Raw genomic sequence first — 24,014 nt, 5'->3', positions numbered from 1 at the left:
TGGTAGAAACTATTATAAAGCAACACCTATTAATGTTTCTAGGCCAGGCTGCGGGATGTGAGACAGAGACTGTGTGGCTATCAAACATGCTGTAACTAGTTTATTTTAATGTCTGATCAGTTCCATAAGAGAGAGCTTATTTAAGAGAAACTATAAAGAGATATTACTGCAAGACCACCCTCAATACAAATGGATTTTGATCTGGCAAATTAAACAAGGAAGTTGAAAGTAAGATTCTGACTACAAATACTACTTTAACTAGCATACATATCTATTTCAGGGACAAAGATTGTGAAGAAAGACTATTGCCGTCTGACAAGCAATAAAACATAAGTGAAATTGTTTTAACACAGCATTGCATTCAAAGAAGACATTTTTAATTCAGTCATGATGTACACAGTTAAATATATTTATATTGATTGTAAATCCCAACCCTCTTGTTTTTCCAATTTTGTTTTAATATTATTGCTTTGAAATAATTTGTATGGTAACTTTGTTTTGGAAATAAAGGATTGTTTTTTTTTTTTTTTTTAAAAATCCTTAAATTATAGGGATAAATTTGGCTGGTCCTTTGTGACTAGGATTTTTAAAATCAGAGTCCTTAATCTTTATATCTAAATTCTACCTAAAAGTGATCCTGAATCACTGCTTCATTAGCAATTTTTGTTGAGAACGTTTTATCTTTAGTGTAGTAAAAATATACTGTTGCTGACAAGGCTTTTCTTCAAACCATCAAATATAAGGCAATTTAGAATATAGGGTGAGCATAATATTGAGTCAAGACTTTACACAAAATCTTGCTTGTCTCACTCCCACAAGTAGTTTCATTCACTGTTAGGGGAAGGAAATTCAAGGCCTAATCCTGCTCTTTTTGAGGTCCATGGACAAGTTCCCATGTGCTTCAGTGGAAGCAGAATTGTGCATTTAAGTTGTCTTATTTTAAGTTGTAAATTAATACATGAAGTTCATAGAATCATAGAATATAAGGGTTGGAAGGGACCCCAGAAGGTCATCTAGTCCAACCCCCTGCTCGAAGCAGGACCAATTCCCAGTTAAATCATCCCAGCCAGGGCTTTGTCAAGCCTGACCTTAAAAACCTCTAAGGAAGGAGATTCTACCACCTCCCTAGGTAACGCATTCCAGTGTTTCACCACCCTCTTAGTGAAAAAGTTTTTCCTAATATCCAATCTAAACCTCCCCCACTGCAACTTGAGACCATTACTCCTCGTTCTGTCATCTGCTACCATTGAGAACAGTCTAGAGCCATCCTCTTTGGAACCCCCTTTCAGGTAGTTGAAAGCAGCTATCAAATCCCCCCTCATTCTTCTCTTCTGCAGGCTAAACAATCCCAGCTCCCTCAGCCTCTCCTCATAAGTCATGTGTTCCAGACCCCTAATCATTTTTGTTGCCCTTTGCTGGACTCTCTCCAATTTATCCACATCCTTCTTGAAGTGTGGGGCCCAAAACTGGACACAGTACTCCAGATGAGGCCTCACCAATGTCGAATAGAGGGGAACGATCACGTCCCTCGATCTGCTCGCTATGCCCCTACTTATACATCCCAAAATGCCATTGGCCTTCTTGGCAACAAGGGCACACTGCTGACTCATATCCAGCTTCTTGTCCACTGTCACCCGTAGGTCCTTTTCCGCAGAACTGCTGCCTAGCCATTCGGTCCCTAGTCTGTAGCTGTGCATTGGGTTCTTCCGTCCTAAGTGCAGGACCCTGCACTTATCCTTATTGAACCTCATCAGATTTCTTTTGGCCCAATCCTCCAATTTGTCTAGGTCCTTCTGTATCCTATCCCTCCCCTCCAGCGTATCTACCACTCCTCCCAGTTTAGTATCATCCGCAAATTTGCTGAGAGTGCAATCCACACCATCCTCCAGATCATTTATGAAGATATTGAACAAAGCCGGCCCCAGGACCGACCCTTGGGGTACTCCACTTGATACCGGCTGCCAACTAGACATGGAGCCATTGATCACTACCCGTTGAGCCCGACAATCTAGCCAGCTTTCTACCCACCTTATAGTGCATTCTTCCAGCCCATACTTCCTTAACTTGCTGACAAGAATACTGTGGGAGACCGTGTCAAAAGCTTTGCTAAAGTCAAGAAACAATACATCCACTGCTTTCCCTTCATCCACAGAACCAGTAATCTCATCATAAAAGGCGATTAGATTAGTCAGGCATGACCTTCCCTTGGTGAATCCATGCTGGCTGTTCCTGATCACTTTCCTCTCATGCAAGTGCTTCAGGATTGATTCTTTGAGGACCTGCTCCATGATTTTTCCGGGGACTGAGGTGAGGCTGACTGGCCTGTAGTTCCCAGGATCCTCCTCCTTCCCTTTTTTAAAGATTGGCACTACATTAGCCTTTTTCCAGTCATCCGGGACTTCCCCCGTTCGCCACGAGTTTTCAAAGATAATGGCCAATGGCTCTGCAATCACAGCTGCCAATTCCTTCAGCACTCTCGGATGCAACTCGTCCGGCCCCATGGACTTGTGCACGTCCAGCTTTTCTAAATAGTCCCTAACCACCTCTATCTCCACAGAGGACTGGCCATCTCTTCCCCATTTTGCGATGCCCAGCACAGCAGTCTGGGAGCTGACCTTGTTAGTGAAAACAGAGGCAAAAAAAGCATTGAGTACATTAGCTTTTTCCACATCCTCTGTCACTAGGTTGCCTCCCTCATTCAGTAAGGGGCCCACGCTTTCCTTGGCTTTCTTCTTGTTGCCAACATACCTGAAGAAACCCTTCTTGTTACTCTTGACATCTCTGGCTAGCTGCAGCTCCAGGTGCGATTTGGCCCTCCTGATATCATTCCTACATGCCCGAGCAATATTTTTATACTCTTCCCTGGTCATATGTCCAACCTTCCACTTCTTGTAAGCCTCTTTTTTATGTTTAAGATCCGCTAGGATTTCACCATTAAGCCAAGCTGGTCGCCTGCCATATTTACTATTCTTTCGACTCATCGGGATGGTTTGTCCCTGTAACCTCAACAGGGATTCCTTGAAATACAGCCAGCTCTCCTGGACTCCTTTCCCCTTCAAGTTAGTCCCCCAGGGGATCCTGGCCATCCGTTCCCTGAGGGAGTCGAAGTCTGCTTTCCTGAAGTCCAGGGTTCGTATCCTGCTGCTTACCTTTCTTCCCTGCGTCAGGATCCTGAACTCAACCAACTCATGGTCACTGCCTCCCAGATTCCCATCCACTTTTGCTTCCCCCACTAATTCTACCCGGTTTGTGAGCAGCAGGTCAAGAAAAGCGCCCCCCCTAGTTGGCTCCTCTAGCACTTGCGCCAGGAAATTGTCCCCTACGCTTTCCAAAAACTTCCTGGATTGTCTATGCACCGCTGTATTGCTCTCCCAGCAGATATCAGAAAAATTAAAGTCACCCATGAGAATCAGGGCATGCGATCTAGTAGCTTCCATGAGCTGCCGGAAGAAAGCCTCATCTACCTCATCCCCCTGGTCCGGTGGTCTATAGCAGACTCCCACCACTACATCACTCTTGTTGCACACACTTCTAAACTTAATCCAGAGACACTCCGGTTTTTCTGCAGTTTCGTACCGGAGCTCTGAGCAGTCATACTGCTCCCTTACATACAGTGCTACTCCCCCACCTTGTTATGTCATTATGTCACAGTTATGTCATTTGGTTTTTAACTTCACAAAAATTTCACTCAATTTAGCCCTTAAAAATGTCTTCTCTACGCCCCCAGTCTCTAAAGTTAAAAAACAAACAAACAGATGTATAGGGATCATATACAACAAACCCAGGAACTAGGTGGACTTAAGGGCATGAAGTCTGAATCCCCTATGAAATCCTGAATCTACACAGTTGAGATTCCAAAGCTTTATAGTATTAAATCACTCAGAATGAGCCATGCTAAAAATGTACTTGCGTGAAAAACGCATCAGCAAAGCTATTAGCAATGAAAGTGTTTCAGAAGAACAGAAAATAATAGTGTAATGCAGTTAAGAATTTAAGGCCCAAATGTGCATATTTAGAAATCATTAAGGGTGCATCTCAACCAGTAAAACTAGCACTTGTATTTCAGCAGCTGTGCAAATGAAATTGCTGTACAGACACAGAGCTCAGGCATTTTTACCAGTGTCAGGAAAACCTGCTCCACTGGTGCTGGCAGCTCCTGAAATACAGGTACAGATTTTGCTCATATAGAGAAGGCCTAAATACACAAGGTACATGTTCTTGGCTGTTTGGAAAGATTTATGCACTGTAACAGAAGGACTTTAGTTTACTTTTGGAAATAACCACATTTTAAATCTTTTCATCAAGCCATTTGCTTCCCTACAGAATAACAACAATAAAATCTATTAAAACTGTCTTGGCCAGTGTAACAGAAAAACAGTTCAGAAGATTTAAACCTTTTTTTTCCCTCTAAACAAACCAATAGGCCTCTAGGCTAATAACGTGTGTGCCAAGTTTCAGACAGATCTTTTAAAACAATAGAACTTTAAACGTTAGATCTCTCAAACCAGGATTTCAAATGGAAAGCTTAACCAGCCCTTAATTAGAGTTGCATTACCACATCATTGGAATTTCATCATCATAGGTTGTATAAAGCCTAGGTTGCCCCTCTTACAGGTGCTAAATATAAATGTGCATGAACAGCGAAAGCATTTTGTCTAATAGCTGAATCAGCTAAATACAGTGTGAGCTGAAATTTTTTATCTGGCCATTTGCTTTCCCTAGTGAAGTCAGGATCAAACCTGATAGCCAAGGTTAAATTATAATTACATTTAGCTCATTCATTTTAGATGTCATCTTGTGCCTTATTTGAAAAGCTAGTTATTCTGCTTGTTACATTAGCAAATGTATTTTTATTAGTTTGGAAAGTAGGGAAAGCCTGTGCCAAACCATAATTTCACTTTAGTAGGGATCTAAACAAGTCATTTCTTTATATGCCTATATAAAATGGTTATTAACAATACTGGAACATTGAGTGCACTTTTCCAAACTGTATTAGATAATATGGGATTATTGATTCTTGGAAAATATTCTTGTTCTGTGTATCCTGGACAGCATTGTCATCCTGAATGCTATTTAGAAGTGTAACTGTTAGTATCATTTTATGTAGCTCTAAAGTTGCAAGAGACCCACTCAAATATTTCTTACTAACTTGTAATTTATCTATTTGTTAACCATGTATATGGACATATTGTAACATTAAGGGTGGACCCATACTAAATTCCCAGCTCTAAATGCCCCCAAATTTTGGAGGAATTCAGATCTAATCCAAACTTTTCAGCCAAACCTGTTTGTGTGTAAGTTTTTTTGTTTTTGGTAGTAAGATCTCAAGGCATGCGAGTTCCTTCAGCCTGTTCAGGAAGCAAAATGCAAAGGGCTTTTGCATCTGAGTAACCGTTAGAACTGTTCTGCTACAGCGCTTGTCTTGTAACCGCCTTAGGATATCTCTTTATTTTCACTTCTTCTGGGTGTGGCTCTTCTCTTCTTTCACTGATGAAGATGGAGGGAAATCAACCAGGGAGTTACTTCCCCCTCTCTGATTCGGCTGCTGTTGGGGAACTATCACTCTCCTAATCAAATACCCAACAACTACTTGTGTTAGACCTGGTGCATTATGAATTCCCTTTCTTACAATGCCCTCTGAAATGGTGTCTTTATTTGCTTAATTGCTGTTTATTCACTGCCTCAATTCACTTAATAGCACTTTGAGTGGCCTCTCCATATTTCCACTCATGGGATGTGCTGGCCAGGTGTGGTTTAGACTGTGGAACTAGCAGTTAAAATATCTAATGTGCCCCTCTACTCACCATTTGTGAATGTTTTGAGAGCTATGTTATAAAAAGGGAGTGTGGCACTCCAGCTGAGCTCCCTCCGTTCCATTCTATCACATCTAGCTGACAGTTCAGAAAATGCTCAATCCATCAACCTTCTCTTCAGTGCCTTTCAGACCAACACTTCAATAGGTTTTAGATAGTTTTGGTACATTTTAAAAAATCTTAGTGTACTCTCCCTTATTTAGGCAGAAAAAAGGGCCAAATAATTTCTAAATGGGTTTAATTATATATCCACAAGTTTTATAATTTAGCACCAGTCTCTCTCCCTTAAGGGATTAGAGCCCATTCCACTACAACCAAAGCAGCATCTATGCCCCACTCATTGAAATACCTTACAGATTTAATTTTACAAATGCCAGCCAGTCTTACAAAAGACCAGTGACAAACTATTTTTCAAAGCAGGGATAAAAAATCATATGAAAGTGATGTTGATGAAGAACAAGTCAACACTGCTTCACATTCCAATGCCTTCAGTGTATTGGAAATGGTTTCACTGTGATTTGAAAGACAAAGTGATGCAGTGCACTATACTGCAACTTATGCACATTTACTGTAACTTTGAGATGTTCAATTTTATGAACTTTTCCATTTTAAATTCCTCAATCCCCGACTAGTTTGTAAAACATGGCTATTACTATATGTAAGGCGGCAACCTTGGGTTCTGTTCGTACTTTCTCTAGACTTGGTATCCAAATAAAATGCTAGATTTGGCAGAGCAGTTCTGCAGTCTCTGTTTAATTACGACTCCAGATCCTTCCTTACGAGCTTACGGTTTTTTAAACTATTCCATGAGTGAGAATATGCAGAAGTCGCTCACTAGAGGAAGAAATGAAGGTTACTTACCTGGAACTGGAACTGTGAGATTTGCTATGCGTATTCACATTCCCTGCCCACCTTACCCTCTTCCTTGGAGTCCTAATTTCTAAATGGAACCTGACTGAGTGGTGGAAGGAACTGAGGTGGTTGGAGCTCTACGCCCCTTCTTATAACTGCCCTCAGGATGTTTGCAAACGTTGGCGGGAGTAAGAAAGAGGGCAGAGGAGTGTTCCAACAATCATTGCTTAAATTCCACTGTCTAAACTGCACGCAATTGGCACATCCCATGAGCATAAATAGGCAGAGACCATCTCAAACAACTCTGGTTACAGGTGAGTAACCTTTATATTTTAGTGAAAGACTTAAATATGTGACTATACATGTAAATTAAGCTTTTCTCCATATGACTATCATGTTTTGTTATAAATGAATAGTAATATAAAAATTTACTAAAAAGGAAAGGTAAAAGCATTGGAAACTCTAACGGGAAAGGAGGCAAACTGCAAATAACAAGGGAAAGCTGCAAAAATAGGGAAAAAAACAAACATAAAATGTTTTGGATTGGAGCAGAGGCAAGTGGAACATTGGGAAAACTCTCAAGAGCGTTCAGTCATCTTTCTGTCTCTCTCTTCAAAGCCACACTCCTTTTTCCATTTCACTTCTTCCAGATGTTCTATTAGGACTTTTAGTTGCAAACATTCAATAATATATCGTCAATTGGCATTGTGTGGTTAAATCCTTGTGTGCCTCTTTGAGGGACAAAATCTGACCTCACCACTGTGGCTGTGGAGAGATTGGTCTATAATTTGGATAAGTGTTGTCCTGTTACACAAACAAACAGGGAGGAAGCTAGGCCTGAACAGCAGGGAGCTATGCTTCATGTGCACCCTTCGTACCCCAATGTGGAGGGTAAAGTAGGGGTGGATAGTTTATCTGTGATTGCATAGATCACTAGTCATCACTCTCTTGTGCATGACTTGTGGGTACTCCCCCATGGGGGCTGTGATAGAGGCAGCGGAGTATGACAGGAGGAGATGGTGACTCCACCTCCCTCCCCCGATATGCATGGCCTAATTATTCAACTATTTAAAACTTTTTGGCACAAATGTTTTGCAAGATTTTAAAATGGATGTTGTAATTGTGTTGAATGTACTGTACATTGATGATCCCCATCAAAGGCAGTTCAAGACAATTTTCCACCCTAGGTAAATGTCAGTGTGCCTTCTTCCGTGCCACCCAAATTTGGCCCAGTCGCCCCTGCATCCTGACAGAGGAGTGGCCACACCAAATCTACTGCCCTTGGCAGCTGCCTAGTTTGCCTGTACATAGAGTAGCCTCTGATCCAGATTATGTATACATGCAGAAGCATCTGCTCCTATTTATTAGTGTCCAGTTGGAGATTATCCCCCTAATCATACAATGTCCAGGTGTGCATTTTCAGTTTTGTTGGCTCAGTGAAGCTGTAAATAAAGCATAAAGGGTCAGTAATACTCAGCTGTAGCCACAACATTTAGGTGATTGTTCATCAGAGTAGCAAGACTTCCCACTATATCTGCTGCCGTCCAGCTGAAAATAATGGCTCAGAAAACTGTACTCATCACAGGTTGCTCCTCAGGAATCGGACTGGCCTTGGCTGTAAAAATGGCCAGAGATGAACAGAAAAGATTTAAAGGTAATGATATTTCTGAAATTAATATCACACAGTACTGTATCTTCCATGTTGTTAGTCACTTTCATTTTGTGATGTAACAGAGTGGACTGTGCTAAGTGCTGAGTGTCTCACCGTCTTATGGATAGATTTTCACCAGTCTGTACCTGAATTCTGTTTAGCTTCCCTTCTCCGCCACTCTTATTAATTTTCCCTTTCCTGACAGGAAGATACAATGCAATCAAATGTACTAATTTTTGCGAACAGATGGCAGTTCTGTAACTGTACTGAAATGAAATGTTTATCTGAATTAACAGATGATAAATGTAGCAGTGGTATAAAAATGGAAACTTTTTAAATTAAAAAAACAAAAATGCATTTGCAGCACACTAAATAAATGTACCTTTTTACAGGTTAGTCCTTCACACAACTGCAGATAGCTTTACTTGGCACTTAGCAAAGTTTTGTTGGTGTAAATGCAATTCCTAATTTTAGGAGGAGAAACATTGTGTCTGGGAGCCCTTAATTAAATTAGCAATTTGTTTCTGAGAGGCAGGATTCAGTATTTCTTCCTTGCATTTACTCCCATGAGGGAGGAGAGGGAAAACTTGGTTTCACTGTCTGCCTTACAAAACAGAAATATTTGCTGCAATTGTATGTAGCTGACTAAATAAATTTAGCAATTCAGATCAGGTTTACTCTCTGTGTCTTATTCACCAGGGAACAATTGTATGGATTTATGGAAGTTAGAGTAATTAAGTCACAGTAATATTAAAGCTGATCTATACGATGATAAATATCTTGCAAAACAATTCTGCAGTCTGAGGAATCATTTGTTTCACTCCCATGTAAAATCCTGGCTGCTTTTCTAAATACACTGGCTGTGATGTTCAAAAATGAGTGCCTAAAGATAGGCTTCTAACTCATTATTTAGGTGCCTAAATGTGGACTTAGGAGCCTAACTTTGGCACCCGTTATTTAAAATCTTGGGCTTAGTTTTTCTACCGTATCTTCCCTAATTGATATAGAAATAAAAACACATAGCTATGAACGTGGCTGTATAAGTGGTTTATTTCTCCATTCGCTCCTTCCCAAAATCTGATTTAGGAAAGTTAGAAGCACTATATAAAAATTTAAAATACATTCTGTTTTAGGTTGTTATCAAGGCCCTATCACCAAGATATCTAAGCACTAAAATACGGACTTAAAGGTTGTATGCACTGTAACTTGTGTCTCCTGTCATTCTCAAAGGAAAAGCTTTCTCTGTAGTTACATTTCTGATTACTTATTTATAATACTTTACAGTGTATGCTACCATGAGGAATCTGACCAGGAAGGACAAACTTGCAGAAGCTGCAGGCAAAACCTTGGGTAAAACCCTGGAAATTAAACAACTGGATGTCTGCAATGAAGAGTCTATTAAAACTTGCGTCAGTAGCATCCCTGACAGAAGGATTGATATATTAGGCAAGTAATGAACACAAATGAAAGATGGACAAGAAGTCAGGATACAAGATTTAATTTAAGGGTCCTTTTAAATATTTCAGAGATGTTTCTGTAACATATTATTCTTTCTAAAAATGTTTATGGATTTAAGTATAAATATATGAATAAAACCAATAATACAGTACACTTCTATAACGTCTTCCATTCAAGGTTCTCAAGCCATTTTACAAATACTAATTAATTGAATTCAGGCACAAAGAGATCAAATAACTTCTACAAAATCATCCAGTAGGTCAGTGGCAAGGCTGAGAACAGAACTTGGATCTCCTGATTCTCCATCCTGCACTTGAGACCTAAGACCACCTCTACCCTCTGAACACAGTAGACCCCTATTTATTTGCTCTAACAATAGGGTGATCCCTTGTGAATTAGCAAGTAAGTGAATAAATAATTAAAAGACTAATGCATCATCAAATGCACATGGTTAATTTCTAATAACAGTTATAGTTCCATTTTATTTTATACTTTACTAGTAAATTTTCTGTAATATATTTTGTAAAAATAAATTATAACATAATATGGCAACTAACTACACCCTCAGCTTTTAAATCTTGGCTAAGAGGAAGCAGAGCCTGCCTTTTGGGGGGAGATGATAGGGGAGCAGCAGAACAGCAAGGTAAAAATTAACATGATTTTCTGCAAATTGCACTATGCTCCAATTTGACATTCCACTTCTTACTAACAAGTGTTCATATTATGGCATGACCATTCTGGATTTTTGAAACCACAAGCACTCAAATGGAATCTTCTTTTGACCCCCACATAGTGACAAAGTTCTCAACCCCCAATGCCAGTTCATTTTTAAAAAAAATAAACTGACATTATGAGGCGCTAAACACAAAGTAGACCAAAAATATCAAACAAACATACTAAGGCCTGATCCAATACCCAGTGAAGTAAACTGAGATGCCATTTGACTTGATTGGGCCCCTAATTCTTAATACTGAATTATAAGCAAATATCATAGGGAAGTTTTTGCTCATTTTTTCCCTTACCTTTTCCTGATTTAAAGAAAAAAAGTAAGGCATAAATCAGAAATAAACAAGAAAAACTTCAGAATAGCAGATATTTTAAAATGTATTTGAGTAAAAGCAAAGACATTCCATGTCAAATGTAATCTCAAGGTTTCAGTGAAAAGCTGAATAACTAATTGCTCTTGTGTGTTTTAATCCCTTATTCCAGTCACTCATTTATACCACGTGTTTTCCAGTGAAAGTGCTAAGTTAATATTTATTGCCGTTACTACTCACTATTGTGTTTTGCATCTGTACAGTTAGCAATGCTGGAATGGGGCTCATTGGACCTATTGAATGCCAGACCATAGATGAGATGAGAACTGTGATGGACACAAACTTCTTCGGATTGGTTCGCCTTTTGAAGGAGATTTTACCTGATATGAAGAAGAGAAAGAGTGGACATATAGTTATAATAAGTAGTGTAATGGGAATACAAGGCAAAGTATTATTATGTACTAATTATTTGTAATTTAAAACTCACATTTTTCAGTTCAGAAAAATGTGAATGCGATCTAGTATATGAAGTTATTGTTTCCAATTTACAAACATGGGCTTCAGTTCTACATTCTTACTCACACTGAGTAATATATTATGTCAGTACTCTCATTTAATTTTAATGGGACTACTTGCAGAGTAAAGTACTACTGCTTGTGAGTAAAGCTGGCAGATTTAGGACCATAATAACGGTGTCTGAGTTTTCTGGAAAGTAGCACTTTGCTCTTTTCACAAAGTGATTTCATGTGGAAACTTGTCTCTGTGTCTTGCTTGAAGGGACTGTGCAGGAAAGACCAACACATTTTAATACACTTTTTTTATGCACAGGTATTTTGTGAAACTAGCTTTAAAAAAAGCTCTGCCTTCAAAAGATTTAGTACATATGCAGTCTGTTAGTAATTCACATATTTGACACAGGAAAATATTCCAAGCAGTATATACAAAGTTGGTCTTCCAACACTGCTCTCTCTCTCTGCCCCCCACAAAAAAAAAAACAGAACAAAAAGATGGAATCAACAGTTCTACACTGAAATATTCTAATTGTTTGATCAGTAGGTCCTTTCCCACCTCCATTGGAGTCCTCCATGTCCCAAGTCCTCCATATCCCAGACTATCAAATCAGTATTTTCTTTCTGTAAGGCTTTCCCTCTTACTAGACACCCAGGTGTTGCCACTAACCCCCAAAGGGGAAACATCAAATGGACCTCACTTTAGAGCCAGATAATGTTGCTCTTAATTTGGTGCTCCACCCTGCATAAACTTACTTGTATGCATCTTCTCAATAACTTTAATAGGCCTCTCACATATGGATTATTCATGCGAGTGGGCAGTTAAAGGGTCAAGGCCTTGGCTACTAAGAGTTGCTAATGAGCAACATGATGCTCACCATCCATCTTAGAGGGTTGTATATTGCCTCCTCCGAGTCACCAAGAAGTGAAAAATCCAAATCTTTTAAATCTTAGATCTCTTGCTTGCATTGCAACACAGCTGCCATGCCAAATGCTGCAGATTGTATTACACATGTAGATCGCTGTATTAGACAACAAAATATCTAGCATAAATACCATGCACTAGATCCTCTGCTTTGGCCAAGGAACAGCTTGAAGGCTGCTCTAACCTGTGCCAGTTGCCAATGGCACCTAGGGATCATAATAGTCAGGGTGCAAAGGAGACAATCGCTGCTCAGCAGGTATGCAAAAAAAACAAAACAAAAAAAGGCTTGGTCACCCCAGTGCATTTAATAGGAGTGGTTTTAACGTCTTCATAACTTGAATTAGCACAACATAAATCAGGAGCATTTTTTTCATGCTCTCATAACCACAAACAGCTTATATTTTAGGAAATATAAGCCCCTCAAAAACTTAAAATGATCTTAACATGATCTGTAACTATTTTGTTTTTGCCTTCAGGTATTTTGTTCAATGATGTTTATGCTGCATCTAAATTTGCTGTGGAAGGATTCTGTGAAAGTTTAGCCATACAAGCACTCAAGTTTAAACTTCAGTAAGTGTTGACCCAAAGGTGTGAGGTACATATCAGACTGTGCTTTAAAATATATCTTGAGCTAGTAGGAGTCGTACAACCCTTATATAGCAGGCTGCTGTCCCGGAGAAAGAGGATGAAGAATTTTTCCTCTTGAATTGAAGCTATACATTCACAAGAAGCCATTGAAACCTTCTTATAGAAGTTCCCTTGCCCTCCCTACCAAAGTACTGCAAACATTTAAATGACAAAATAAACATGACCTACAGCATTCAGATTAGAAGTAAGTTTAGCTTTGAAAAAATATGTATAGCTTTCATATACATCCCTGGAAACCTGGACTCTCATCTACCGTACTATGGGGATGTGGTCATGTAATATGTGTACCTCAAAGAGAATGTTTTCTCTAATCTGTAGTACCCAGATACATTAGTGAAAATGATCAATAATGACTTTCATTATAATGATTATTGGAGACGTTTATATAACAACATAGTGGTATGTAGCACTTTCAATAGTGAATAAAAATGGGGCCTTGCCTCAAAGAGTTTACAATGGAAATCAATCAAAGCAAGACAGAAAGAGGAGATGCCTACAGTCTAAGTGAACAGAGCATGAGCAAAAGGGATGCACAAAATAAGATTGTGAGGTAGTTTACATGGTAGTTCATAACTTTTTTTATATCATTACTTAAAATGTATTAGTTTCTAATGAGAATTTTGTAGAGAATTACTGTATGTGTAAATAGGTGGGCTCTGAGAAGGGGTTTAAAGGAGACAAGAAATCTTTGTGGCATATAGGATTAGAGGACATTAAAGGCATAGGAGGCAGCATGAAAGAAGGAAGAAGAAAAAGGCTGCATGGAGAAATGTGGAACTGCGATAATGATAGTGACCAGCGATAATGTAAGCAAAGGCAGCACTGTGCAGAAGTTTTAATTTGGAAGTTCTGCTTAAAAATCAATAGCCTGGTATAGCCCTTAGGAATAAGGGGCAAAGTACAGTTATTCCATAACAGTTTAACCCAGCCACAGAACTGGCCAAAAATCTTTTGTATAAAAACCTTGTTCAATAGATAACTACGGTTGTAAACAGGAAGGACTTTTCATACTTAAAACTTGAGAATGGAGCTGGAGAAGGAACTGGTGCAGGGACCTTAAGTATTTCTTAGCTTTACTATTATGCACTTCTGGGCAAATCCTGCTCCTCCTCCATAGGTCCAGCGAGCCCAACAGCAGCAAAAGTCTGGGCAGCTGGACTTTCTGCCTAAGCATTTGTACTGTACTTTGTGGGTACCACAGAATAAGAGTGCTTTCCAGAATTATATACACCCAAGAGGTAACCAAAGAGAATCTTTGGGTGATCTCTCTCTCTCTTTCTTTTAAATACTTCTACTATTACTACTATGTAGGAGAGATAGCAAAGAGAGCCATTTAGCACTTTGTCCAAAAGGCAGTGAGGTTTACCATCATTTTTAGGTTTTGTTACAGAGATCTACAGCTGTGAGCCAGCAGCTGAGGCTTTGTCTCCTGCTCCCACTTCTGCCCTAGACTGATAGTTCCACTGCTCCCCAGCAGTGCAGCCAGTGTTGTTCTCCCAGGGAAACCCTCAGTGCCTGTCTGAGATACACAGGGCAAGAGCTGTGGTATGGATCTCCCCCTTAAAGAATGTATTGTTTAAAAAATGTTAACAAGTGCTCATTTATTTGCAGCCAGTCACTACCTATATAAAGGATATACACGTTTCCCATATAGAAGCTTTACATATATAAAGCTTTACACGTTTCCCATATAGAAGGACAAATCACCAATATGTTATTGTTCTTGTAACAGGCTAAGTCTGATTGAGCCAGGCCCAGTGATCACAGAATTTGAAAAAAAGGTGTTTGAAGATGGAATGAAAATGGATCTTTCGGCTGCTGATGAAGAAACTGCTGACATGTTTACTAATATTTACCTTAAAAATTACAAACAGATTTTCCAAAGCCTGGGACAGAGTGCAGAGGACATAGCAGAGGTAATTAGTCAAACTATTTTGTGCAGTCTTAGAATGCTCTGTTTGGTTGTTGACCCACTAGACTTCATTAAGCACAACCTCAAGCATTTACTGGATCTAGAATTTAGAAAGATCATGTTCTCCCAGTTTTAAAAGGCAACTGTGAATCTTAATCTGTAATACCATTGAGTGGATAGTTGCAATGTGATCTAATCACCCAGTGAAGTCAGAATGACACAAGTGTGCACGGCCACCAGAAATCTAGATGGGTTACTACCATTGTTTATGGCCCCTCTCTTGCTCAGATTCCCCTAGTGCAAACCCCTACACCCATGTGAAATCCAGCAGACTATCCCAGGAACCAACAACAGAAACGCAGCAGCAGATCACAGCAGAACATAGCTGGAGGCAATCTCTGATATTTGAGACTTTATAGAGCACAACCAACACCATGAACTGCTTCTAGAAGCAAGTAGGTAGACAACGTAGGGTATGGAACATCAGTCTTACAGACTCACCTCTCAAATTTAAGCTGTTGCATTGTGCCAGCTGACATGCTCTTCAAAAGTAGGCCAAAGTAGAACTCTAGGGTAAATGAATGCTTGAGGTTACAAGGGCCTGAATCACTGTGGAGAGGTTCGCAAAAAGAAAAGGAGTACTTGTGGCACCTTAGAGACTAACCAATTTATTTGAGCATGAGCTTTCGTGAGCTACTCACGAAAGCTCATGCTCAAATAAATTGGTTAGTCTCTAAGGTGCCACAAGTACTCCTTTTCTTTTTGCGAATACAGACTAACACGGCTGTTCCTCTGAAACCTGTGGAGAGGTTGAAATACAGGAAAGTTTGCAGCCTTCAGATCAACCATAAGTTAAAAAGGACAGTGCGTGATTAAGGGCATCTTGGAATCTAAGAGCAGAAATGGATTCTAAATGTTTACGAGCAGCATTAGTGAAGGTCGGACACACAGTCCACCTCCAATATATGAAATACTAGGTAAGGCCCTGATCCTGCAACTGGTTTTGTGTACACAGATTTGTATGCATTTACACAGCCATATTCACTTCAATAAGACTCTGCCCTGGCATAAGGATCTGCCTGTGCAGGACTGGGAAACTTACATAGAGTCCCAGTGATTTTGTTCGTGTCTTACCTTAGATCTATAGGGTGTGATTCTTAACACCCTCAGCATTGGCATAACACTGCTCCCACTGAAGTTAATGAGAGCTTTACCGCTGACTTCAATGGGAGCAAAGTTAGGCCAACACTGTGCACTTTTGAAAATCCCCATACAATGTATTTTTTTAATTTGAATTTGATTTAAATCGTGTCAGGCTCCTGAATCTCATGTTGTTTGTAAACTGGTAAATATGAAACATCCTGATTCACACATTTGATACCATATCTGTGAATTCAGTCTTGTTCTGTATTTAGTATTTTATTTTTAATAATTCCACAGTTAATCACTTCTAAATGATGAAGCACTTTAGTAGCTTTTACAGCAATATACAGTTGGAAAACTTAGATGCATGCAATTAATTCTTCCAGATACAAGTGAGTGCAGCTAGAACTTTACAGCTACATTCTGATCTTGACGTATAAGGATATGTGTGTTACTCCAACTGAAATTGAGATAACTCACTCTTTGCATGCCAAGTTGAAAATATATCTCTGTCAAACGCTTGTAGTTTGAACAAACAACAAATCAGCAGAGACCCTTCCTTTAGGCTGAGTTCTTCTAAGCAAGAGCTTCTAAATCAGAATCAGACTCCTGCCCTAACTTCAACCTGCATAATATGTCTTCATTGCAGAATTTACCCAGTGGATCAACATGCAAGTTTGCCTAGCTTGGGTGTGAGTGGCCACGCTGCAAAGCCACGCTTGCGTTGAGTTAGTGTTATACTCACCTGTTTGAGATGCTAAAACTTCTGGGATTATATCCCATGGTTCTTAGCACTGCAGTACACTAAGCCAGTCTGATTCTCTCTGAGTGAATTGTGGGAAAACTTGTCTGTCCTTTTGGGCACACAGGGGGAATTGTGGGAAAGCACTGGACATTTATCAGGTTTCAGAATAGCAGCCGTGTTAGTCTGTATTCGCAAAAAGAAAAGGAGTACTTGTGGCACCTTAGAGACTAACCAATTTATTTGAGCATAAGCTTTCGTGAGCTACAGCTCACTTTATTGGATGCATTCAGTGGAAAATACAGTGGGGAGATTTATTCTTTCATGTTCTCTATGTATATAAATCTCCCCACTGTATTTTCCACTGAATGCATCCGATGAAGTGAGCTGTAGCTCACAAAAGCTTATGCTCAAATAAATTGGTTAGTCTCTAAGGTGTCACAAGTACTTCTTTTCTTTTTGGACATTTATCAGCACTTGAGAGGTTCAGTGTATATCCTCACTGCAAAGTGGGCAGCTTACCAGCCTGAGTGAACATACCACTCCAGCTTTAGTGTATAGCGCCAGATGAGCCAGGTATCTTGGGTGCAAAGCACAACCAAACTTGGGTGAGAGGGGTGCATGTGTGAGAGAGAGAGAGAGATGGGATAGGGGCAAAACCCAAGCAAGAGCCCAAGTTAACCCTGCAGTGAAGATGCACCCTGAATCTCACCCTGCACTTTCTTTGCTTCACCCATGCTTATCTGACCACCTCCTTTCTCTCCTTTGCCTACATGTAATTTCATGTCCTCTTTCTTACCACCTCCATATGTTCTCAACTGATGTTTGAGAAGGTTCTCCTTGACCCTCAAAAATATCCTGAAAATCCGCTCCATGAAGTGCTCCTGCTTTAGTCACCACTTGCTTACTCTGCTTTTCTTTTGTTTTAAGACTCTTAAGGTCTTAGACAGAACTTGTCATTTGTTCAGCATGCATTGCATATCATACAGCACTACGTACAGGTTTAAAGAATACAGAGACACAACCCTTTGGGCATGAGCACAGAATTGCTAACCAGCAGTGATCCCTGGAGCCACAAACCCCTTACATATGGAACCCTATACAAGGCTATCAAAGAAATGGGTCTCCTACCTTTATTCCTTTCCAAGTTCAGTGCTGCAGTAGATTGGAGCCAGCTAGCAATTTTTATTTTGTATTTTTTTTAATATTGTTTTGCACCAAATTGGGAATTAGTATTAGAGCCTTTTTTGGTAGTTTATATGGTAGTTTTTAGCTTTAGTTAAGAAACCACTCTGTGCTGAAGTTCCCTCAATACCCATTTCAAATAAAAACGAAAAACCAAAATGCAGCCCTTGGACCCCCAATGAAGCTTAAGTCTTTCATAATACCAAACAGGAGACATTTGGGCCAGAATTTAATCACTATGATGCTTTTTAAAGGATAAAAGGGTCAAGCAAACATACTGCACCATCCTGCTTGCCCAATACTTCAAGAGCAGGAAATGATTTTACTCAGAAATAGGACTGATGTTGGCACTAGATGCAGTATTAGTATTAAAGATGCTCTGAAAATGTCACTGATACATGTCTGTATAGCTCCAAAGCTTGTATCTTCCACCAGCAGAAGTTGGTTTAATAAAAGATACCATTTTACCTACCCTGTCTTATTGATGCAAACAGCAAGTTTTAGAGAAAAATCCCTGTGGGAGTAAAAAACAGATTTCTGGCTTTGTAATCACACATTCCACCACTGATCTCAAATTCAAATGTTCTAAATAGTAAATATATTACTTTTGTTTAATATAAACTTCCGCTATATTTTCTAATAAAGTTGGAAAATAAAATTATGCTGATTAGTCTTAAAGAGAAACATGTTTTTTGAGGTTTCTAAATTATCCTAAGAAAGTCTTAATGGATTAACTGCCTGATTAAAATGTGGTCAAATTTCCTAAAGGATTTTACAAAGCTACCTTTGGTACTTTGCTCAGTCATTCTGTTTGTTGATTCTTGTACATCTATTTGGATGAATGATGTTCTCTAAAGATCCCATTTCTCATTCTAACAGCATACAGTAAAGATAATTCTTGCAGAAAATCCACCTTTTCGCCATCAGACCAACACCCTGTACACACCAATGACAACCCTGAAATACGCAGATCCAAATGGAGATCTACCTATTGATACCTTCTACAAAATGGTTTTTCAGCATGATAAAATCTTCAGTGCAAGTCTTAACTTCATCAAACTGCTAAGGTGGAGAAGCAGGAAAAGCTTTGATTTGGGAAACCCTTCACAATGAATATATGTATGCTATTGTGTGCATCTGGATCACTGGTTCTAGTCACTGCTGACATATTGTTTTGAAAAATATCTTTTCAATATAACTGATTACAAAAAGACATTCAAAATGTTTGGTTAGTGAGCTTAATTGAGGTATTAATGTTGATTAACTTTTATTTTGAACTTCAAGTTTCCAGTGCTTTGAAAGTAAACTGTTTCACCCACGTCAGTTATTGTCAGTAATCTTGGCCATATATTCTATTTCCAGAGTTGATCCTGGTAGAAATGTATGACCACTATTTTTTCTGAACATCAACAAATCCATTATCAAACAGCTCCCTTCAGCATTTATTAGAATTAAAAAGAAAAGATACTAAGATTAGTACTATGTGTATATCTTATTTGTAGAAAACCTGATTTGTTAGTATTGTAAAACATATTGAATTGCTTTGCTCATGTTCTAGTGATTTTTAAATCACTTAACACCTTATTCTATAGTGCTATACTTCTAATTAAAAGGATTAGAATAAACTACTTGTTAGAAACCTAAGAAGTGCAAGCATTTTTATAGTTTTTAAAATGTATTTAATATGTATATCCATATTTTAGGCATCTTCTAGTCAACTTCTATGATAGTGGTGAATGGCTTATGATAATTTCTATGCTTTCTTAGGGAACACAAATCAATATACTCAAAATTTTCAAACCCGAGGGCCTAAAGCTAGGCCCCTAAATCCAGATTTAGACATCTAGATAGAAGAGATCTGATTTTCAGAGGCGCTGTGCACCTGCAGCTCCCACTGAAGTCAGTGTGAGTTACATGTGTTCAGCACCTTTGAAAATCAGAGCACTATCTAAATCAGTGGTGGGCACCCTGCAGCCCATCAGGGTAATCCGCTGGCAGGCTGCCAGACAGTTTGTTTACATTTGCATGGCCGCCCACAACTCCAAGTGACCGCGGTTCACTGTTCCTGGCCAATGGGAGCTGTGTGAAGCAGTGGCCAACACATCCCTGTGGCCCGCACTGCTTCACGCACCTCCCATTGGCCGGGAACGGTGAACCACGGCCACTGGGAGCTGCGGGTGGCCATACAAATGTAAACAAACTGTCTGGTGGCCCGCCAGTGGATTACCCTGATGGGCTGCGTGCGGCCTGTGGGCCACAGGTTGCCCACCACTGATCTAAATGTCAAAAGGTGGATTTAAGACACTGGCTTTAGGCACCCACATTTGAAAATTTCATAGGAGTTGACTAGACATCTAAATGTCTTTAGGCTTTCAGGTTTGAAAATGTTGGCTTGTAGCTCCACTTCATTTACAGCTATGTTTGAGTGTCTGAAGCATGGGTGTTTGTATGTATGTATGTACATAGATGTACCAGTAGCTTTGATAAGGTTGGCACTGTTCTTGGGAATAGGATTTGCTGACTGTGCTATATAACATGCTTTGGTTATACATAGTGGGATTTTTTAAAATATCTTAGCTACACAGCATTTTTTTTTAATATTTAGAATTCAAAGAATATTTGTCATCAAACAGAATAATTTTAAAGCTAAATCAAAGTTTAAACTGAATGCAATAGTATTCCTTTAAATTTCATGTTGCTTTACTGAAATGGGTATGAAAAATTTGGTTTGCACATAACAGAATCAATTAATCATAACAGAATTTAAACATACAAATTACATATTTAAGATCAAGAAATGCTATTATAACACTTGCTTTTTATAAGGTCCTGCTTTTTTGAAGAACTTTAACTATATAAACAAAGTCAAAAACCGAACATAAGAATGGCCATACAAGGTCAGACCAATAGTCCATATAGCCCCGTATCTTACCTCTGACAGTGGCCAGTGCCAGATGGGGCGATTATTGACTGATCCATCCTCTATCGTCCAGTCATAGCTTCTGGCAGTTGGAGGTGTAGGGTTGCATCCCTGACTATCTTGGCTAACAGCCGTTGATGGACCTGTCCTCCATGAACGTATCTTTTTTTTTTTTTTAAGCCAGTTATGCTTTTGACAGTCACAACATCCCATGGCAACAAGTACCACAAGGTTGTGTGAAGTAGTACTTCCTTTTGTTTGTTTTAAACCTACTGCCTATTAATTTCATGAGGTGACACCTAGTTCTTGTTTTAGGTGATGGGGTAAATAACACTTACTTTCTCCATACCATTTATGATTTTATAGACCTCTATCATAGTACCCCTTAGTTGCCTCTTTTCTTAGCTGAGCAGTGCAGGTCGTTTTAATCTCCTCATGGAAGCTGCTCCACACCCCTAATCATTCTCATTGCCCTTCCCTGCACTTTTTCCAATTTTAATCTCTCTTGAGTAACTTTGTATCATCTGCAAATTTTGACACCTTACTAGTCATCCTTTTTTCCAGATCATTTATGAGTATGTTGAACAGCACAGGTCCCAGTACAGATACTTGAGGGACCCTGCTATTTACCTCTCTCCATTGTGAAAATATTTATTCCTACCGTTTCCTAGCTTACATAACGGTTGCTGATTTATGACAGGACCTACTGTCTTATCCTGTGACTGCTTAGTTTGCTTAAGATCCTTTAGTGAGGAATCTTGGACTTTCAGAAAGCTTTTGACAAGTACACTATATCCACATGCCTGCTGACTCACTCAAAAAATTCTAATAGCTTGGTACACCTATTCAACTATTCTAATAGTTTGAAGCATGCTTTCACTTTAAAAAAGCCATACTGACTTTTCCCCAACTATATCTAATAATTTTATTATAGTTTAAATTAATTTGCCTGGTAATGAAGTAAGCTGTAATTGCCCTCTAATTGCCAGGAGCAGCTCTGGAGCCTTTTTTAAAAACAGGCATTATGCTAGCTACCCTCTCACACACAAGCAAATTTAAACAGTAGGTTAATATATAACAATTAGTAGTTCTACAACTTAATATGAGCTACTTCTGAATTCTTGGGTGAATACCATCTGGCCTGGTGCCTTATTACTGTTTGTTTAATCAATTTCAATTTGGAACAGTTCCTCAGATTTGTCCCCTAAAAAGAATGGCTCGGATGTGGCTCTCCCCCATATCCTCTGCAGTGAAGACTGATGCAAAGAATTCATTTAGCTTCTCTGCAAAAACCTCATCCTGAGTGCTCCATTAGCACCTCAATTATCCAGTGCCACCACTGACTGTTTGGCAGGCTTCCTGCTTCTGATGTCCTTAAAAAACAATTTTTTGCTAGTTTTTGTGTCCTTAACTAGTTGCTCTTCAAAGTCTTTCTTGGCCTGCCCTATTATAGTTTTACACTTGACTTACCAGTTTCTATTTTCCTCACAAAGATTGGGCTTCTAATTTTTAAAGACTGTATTTTTTAATCTAACTGCTTCTTTTACTCTGCTGTTTGACCATTGTTGAATTTTTTGGGCTAAGGTATGCATTTAGTTTGAGATGCTATTATGGTGTTTTTAAATAGCCTCCATGCAGTTTGCAGGCATTTCATCCTTGTGCCTGTTCTTTTTTATTTCCAATTAACTAGCTTCCTCATTTTTGTGTAGTTCCCCTTTTTGAAGTTAAATGCTACTGTGGTGACTTTCTTTGGTATTTTTTCCCCTACAACAGTGTTAAATTGTATTACATTTCAGCTATATTCACCTCTTGAACCAGATCCTGTATTTCACTTAGGACTAAATCAAGAATTCCCTCTCTCCTTGTCGGGTCCAGAAAAAGCAGCTCCAAGAAATTGCTGAAATATTCTATGCTAAGTATTGTTGCACTGATCTTCACACAATTACTTCTGATACTTGGCAAGATTATAGGGAAAAAAACATTAAATGATTCTAGTATGCACACACATGTATCACATTCATTCTGGGGAGAGGTCGGAATTTTATTTTTAATTATGGTTTTTACCCAGCCTATACGTTTAGGACTAAGTACTCCCCCAAAATCCACAGCTCTCCCACCTATGTCAATGGGTAGTTTGCATAGTGCTCATGAGGGGAATGTGGCCTTTATCTAATAACTGAATTTATTTATTCTGTACCTAATTATTACATTCAGCATCATCCAGTGGGGCAAACGTTCACCTTGAAGACCACTATTACTTCTGCCCTTCATTTCTTTCTTCCCTGTCTTCATTTTTGTTTCTTTCCCCCTTTAATGTTTTTGTCACTCCTCTGTTTTTTCTTCATTTCCTTTCCTCCATCAACTCCTGGTTCCCAACCCCTCTTGGAGGGTGTAAGACATCTGGAATAGATTCCCTACCTCTATGTGACCATGCTGCTACATCTGTGAAATATATGGGAGAAAAAAAGTGTCACTTTGTCCACAAGATGCTCCTATTATTAGATTACTCAATAAAATGTAACATAAAGAGATCCAGAAATTGCCATCTTATTCAGCTTTCTGAAGTCGACATATCATTTATCTAACGTAGAATACTCTGCAACTTGATGGCTAAAAATTGTCTTAAAGATGGGTCAAACTGTACTAGCACTGGCTGAAAAGCTTTATAAAGACAACTGCAAAATGTCTCGGAAATGCATTTAGAAATCTAGGTATACTGTAGTACCTGCTGATGACCACCAAAAGGTCTACAGTTAAGGGCTTGTTAGCTGGGGAGTTATTGCAGAATAGTCATTTCTGATTAACTATTTATAAGCAATACATCAGATATTACAGGCTGAGAAACTCTCTCCTGTTTGCTGAAATAGTAGACCTAAAATATGGAATTGCTGATGGTATCACATTGGGAATAAAAATAAATGTTGGAGCTGTGGGACTAAAAGCAGAACTCCAATCAAACCACTGGCTTAAATTTAGATTGTGCAGCAGTGTGAGTTAAGTCAAATAACCCTAACTTAGACATGATATACTGTGTGCTACTGTCTGTGTGCTACATCAGAATACAACTTTGAAACTACTAGTATAGATATCAAAATGGGTTATTTTTAAGATGATTTATTTTGAAATTTGTAAATCCTGAAAAACTATGGTAAAATCAAGGTCTTGTTGATGCCTATAAAGTACTCAAAACTATTCTGAAGGTATCGACCGTGTACACTG

The 24,014-nt window shown here is 39.0% G+C and overlaps 2 protein-coding genes across 2 annotated transcripts in view; one reads left to right on the top strand and one right to left on the bottom strand.

Moving 5' to 3' along the window:
- The window catches only part of LOC125641790 (uncharacterized), a 44,459-nt gene that overhangs the window by 19,341 nt on the left and 1,104 nt on the right, over nt 1-24,014 (bottom strand). Inside the window, exons 3-4 of the mRNA XM_075131986.1 lie at nt 22,993-23,237; nt 11,052-11,191 (exon numbers count right to left, since the gene is read on the bottom strand). Coding sequence (XP_074988087.1) covers nt 23,137-23,237 — 101 coding nt within the window. The 3' untranslated portion in view covers nt 11,052-11,191; nt 22,993-23,136. The remainder of the gene's footprint in view (nt 1-11,051; nt 11,192-22,992; nt 23,238-24,014) is intronic.
- On the top strand, nt 8,211-19,331 carry LOC125641788 (retinol dehydrogenase 8-like). Its single transcript, XM_048862215.2, has 6 exons — nt 8,211-8,319; nt 9,601-9,762; nt 11,075-11,254; nt 12,722-12,815; nt 14,626-14,809; nt 18,755-19,331. The coding sequence occupies exons 1-6, from the start codon at nt 8,223-8,225 to the stop codon at nt 18,986-18,988; spliced, it is 951 nt and encodes a 316-aa protein (XP_048718172.1). The 5' UTR covers nt 8,211-8,222; the 3' UTR covers nt 18,989-19,331.

The sequence above is a fragment of the Caretta caretta genome, chromosome 8, assembly GCF_965140235.1.
Source record: "Caretta caretta isolate rCarCar2 chromosome 8, rCarCar1.hap1, whole genome shotgun sequence".
NCBI lineage: Eukaryota > Metazoa > Chordata > Testudines > Cheloniidae > Caretta > Caretta caretta.
The sequence above is the reverse complement of the archived record's forward strand: the minus strand, read 5'-3'. Positions and strand labels throughout refer to the sequence as shown.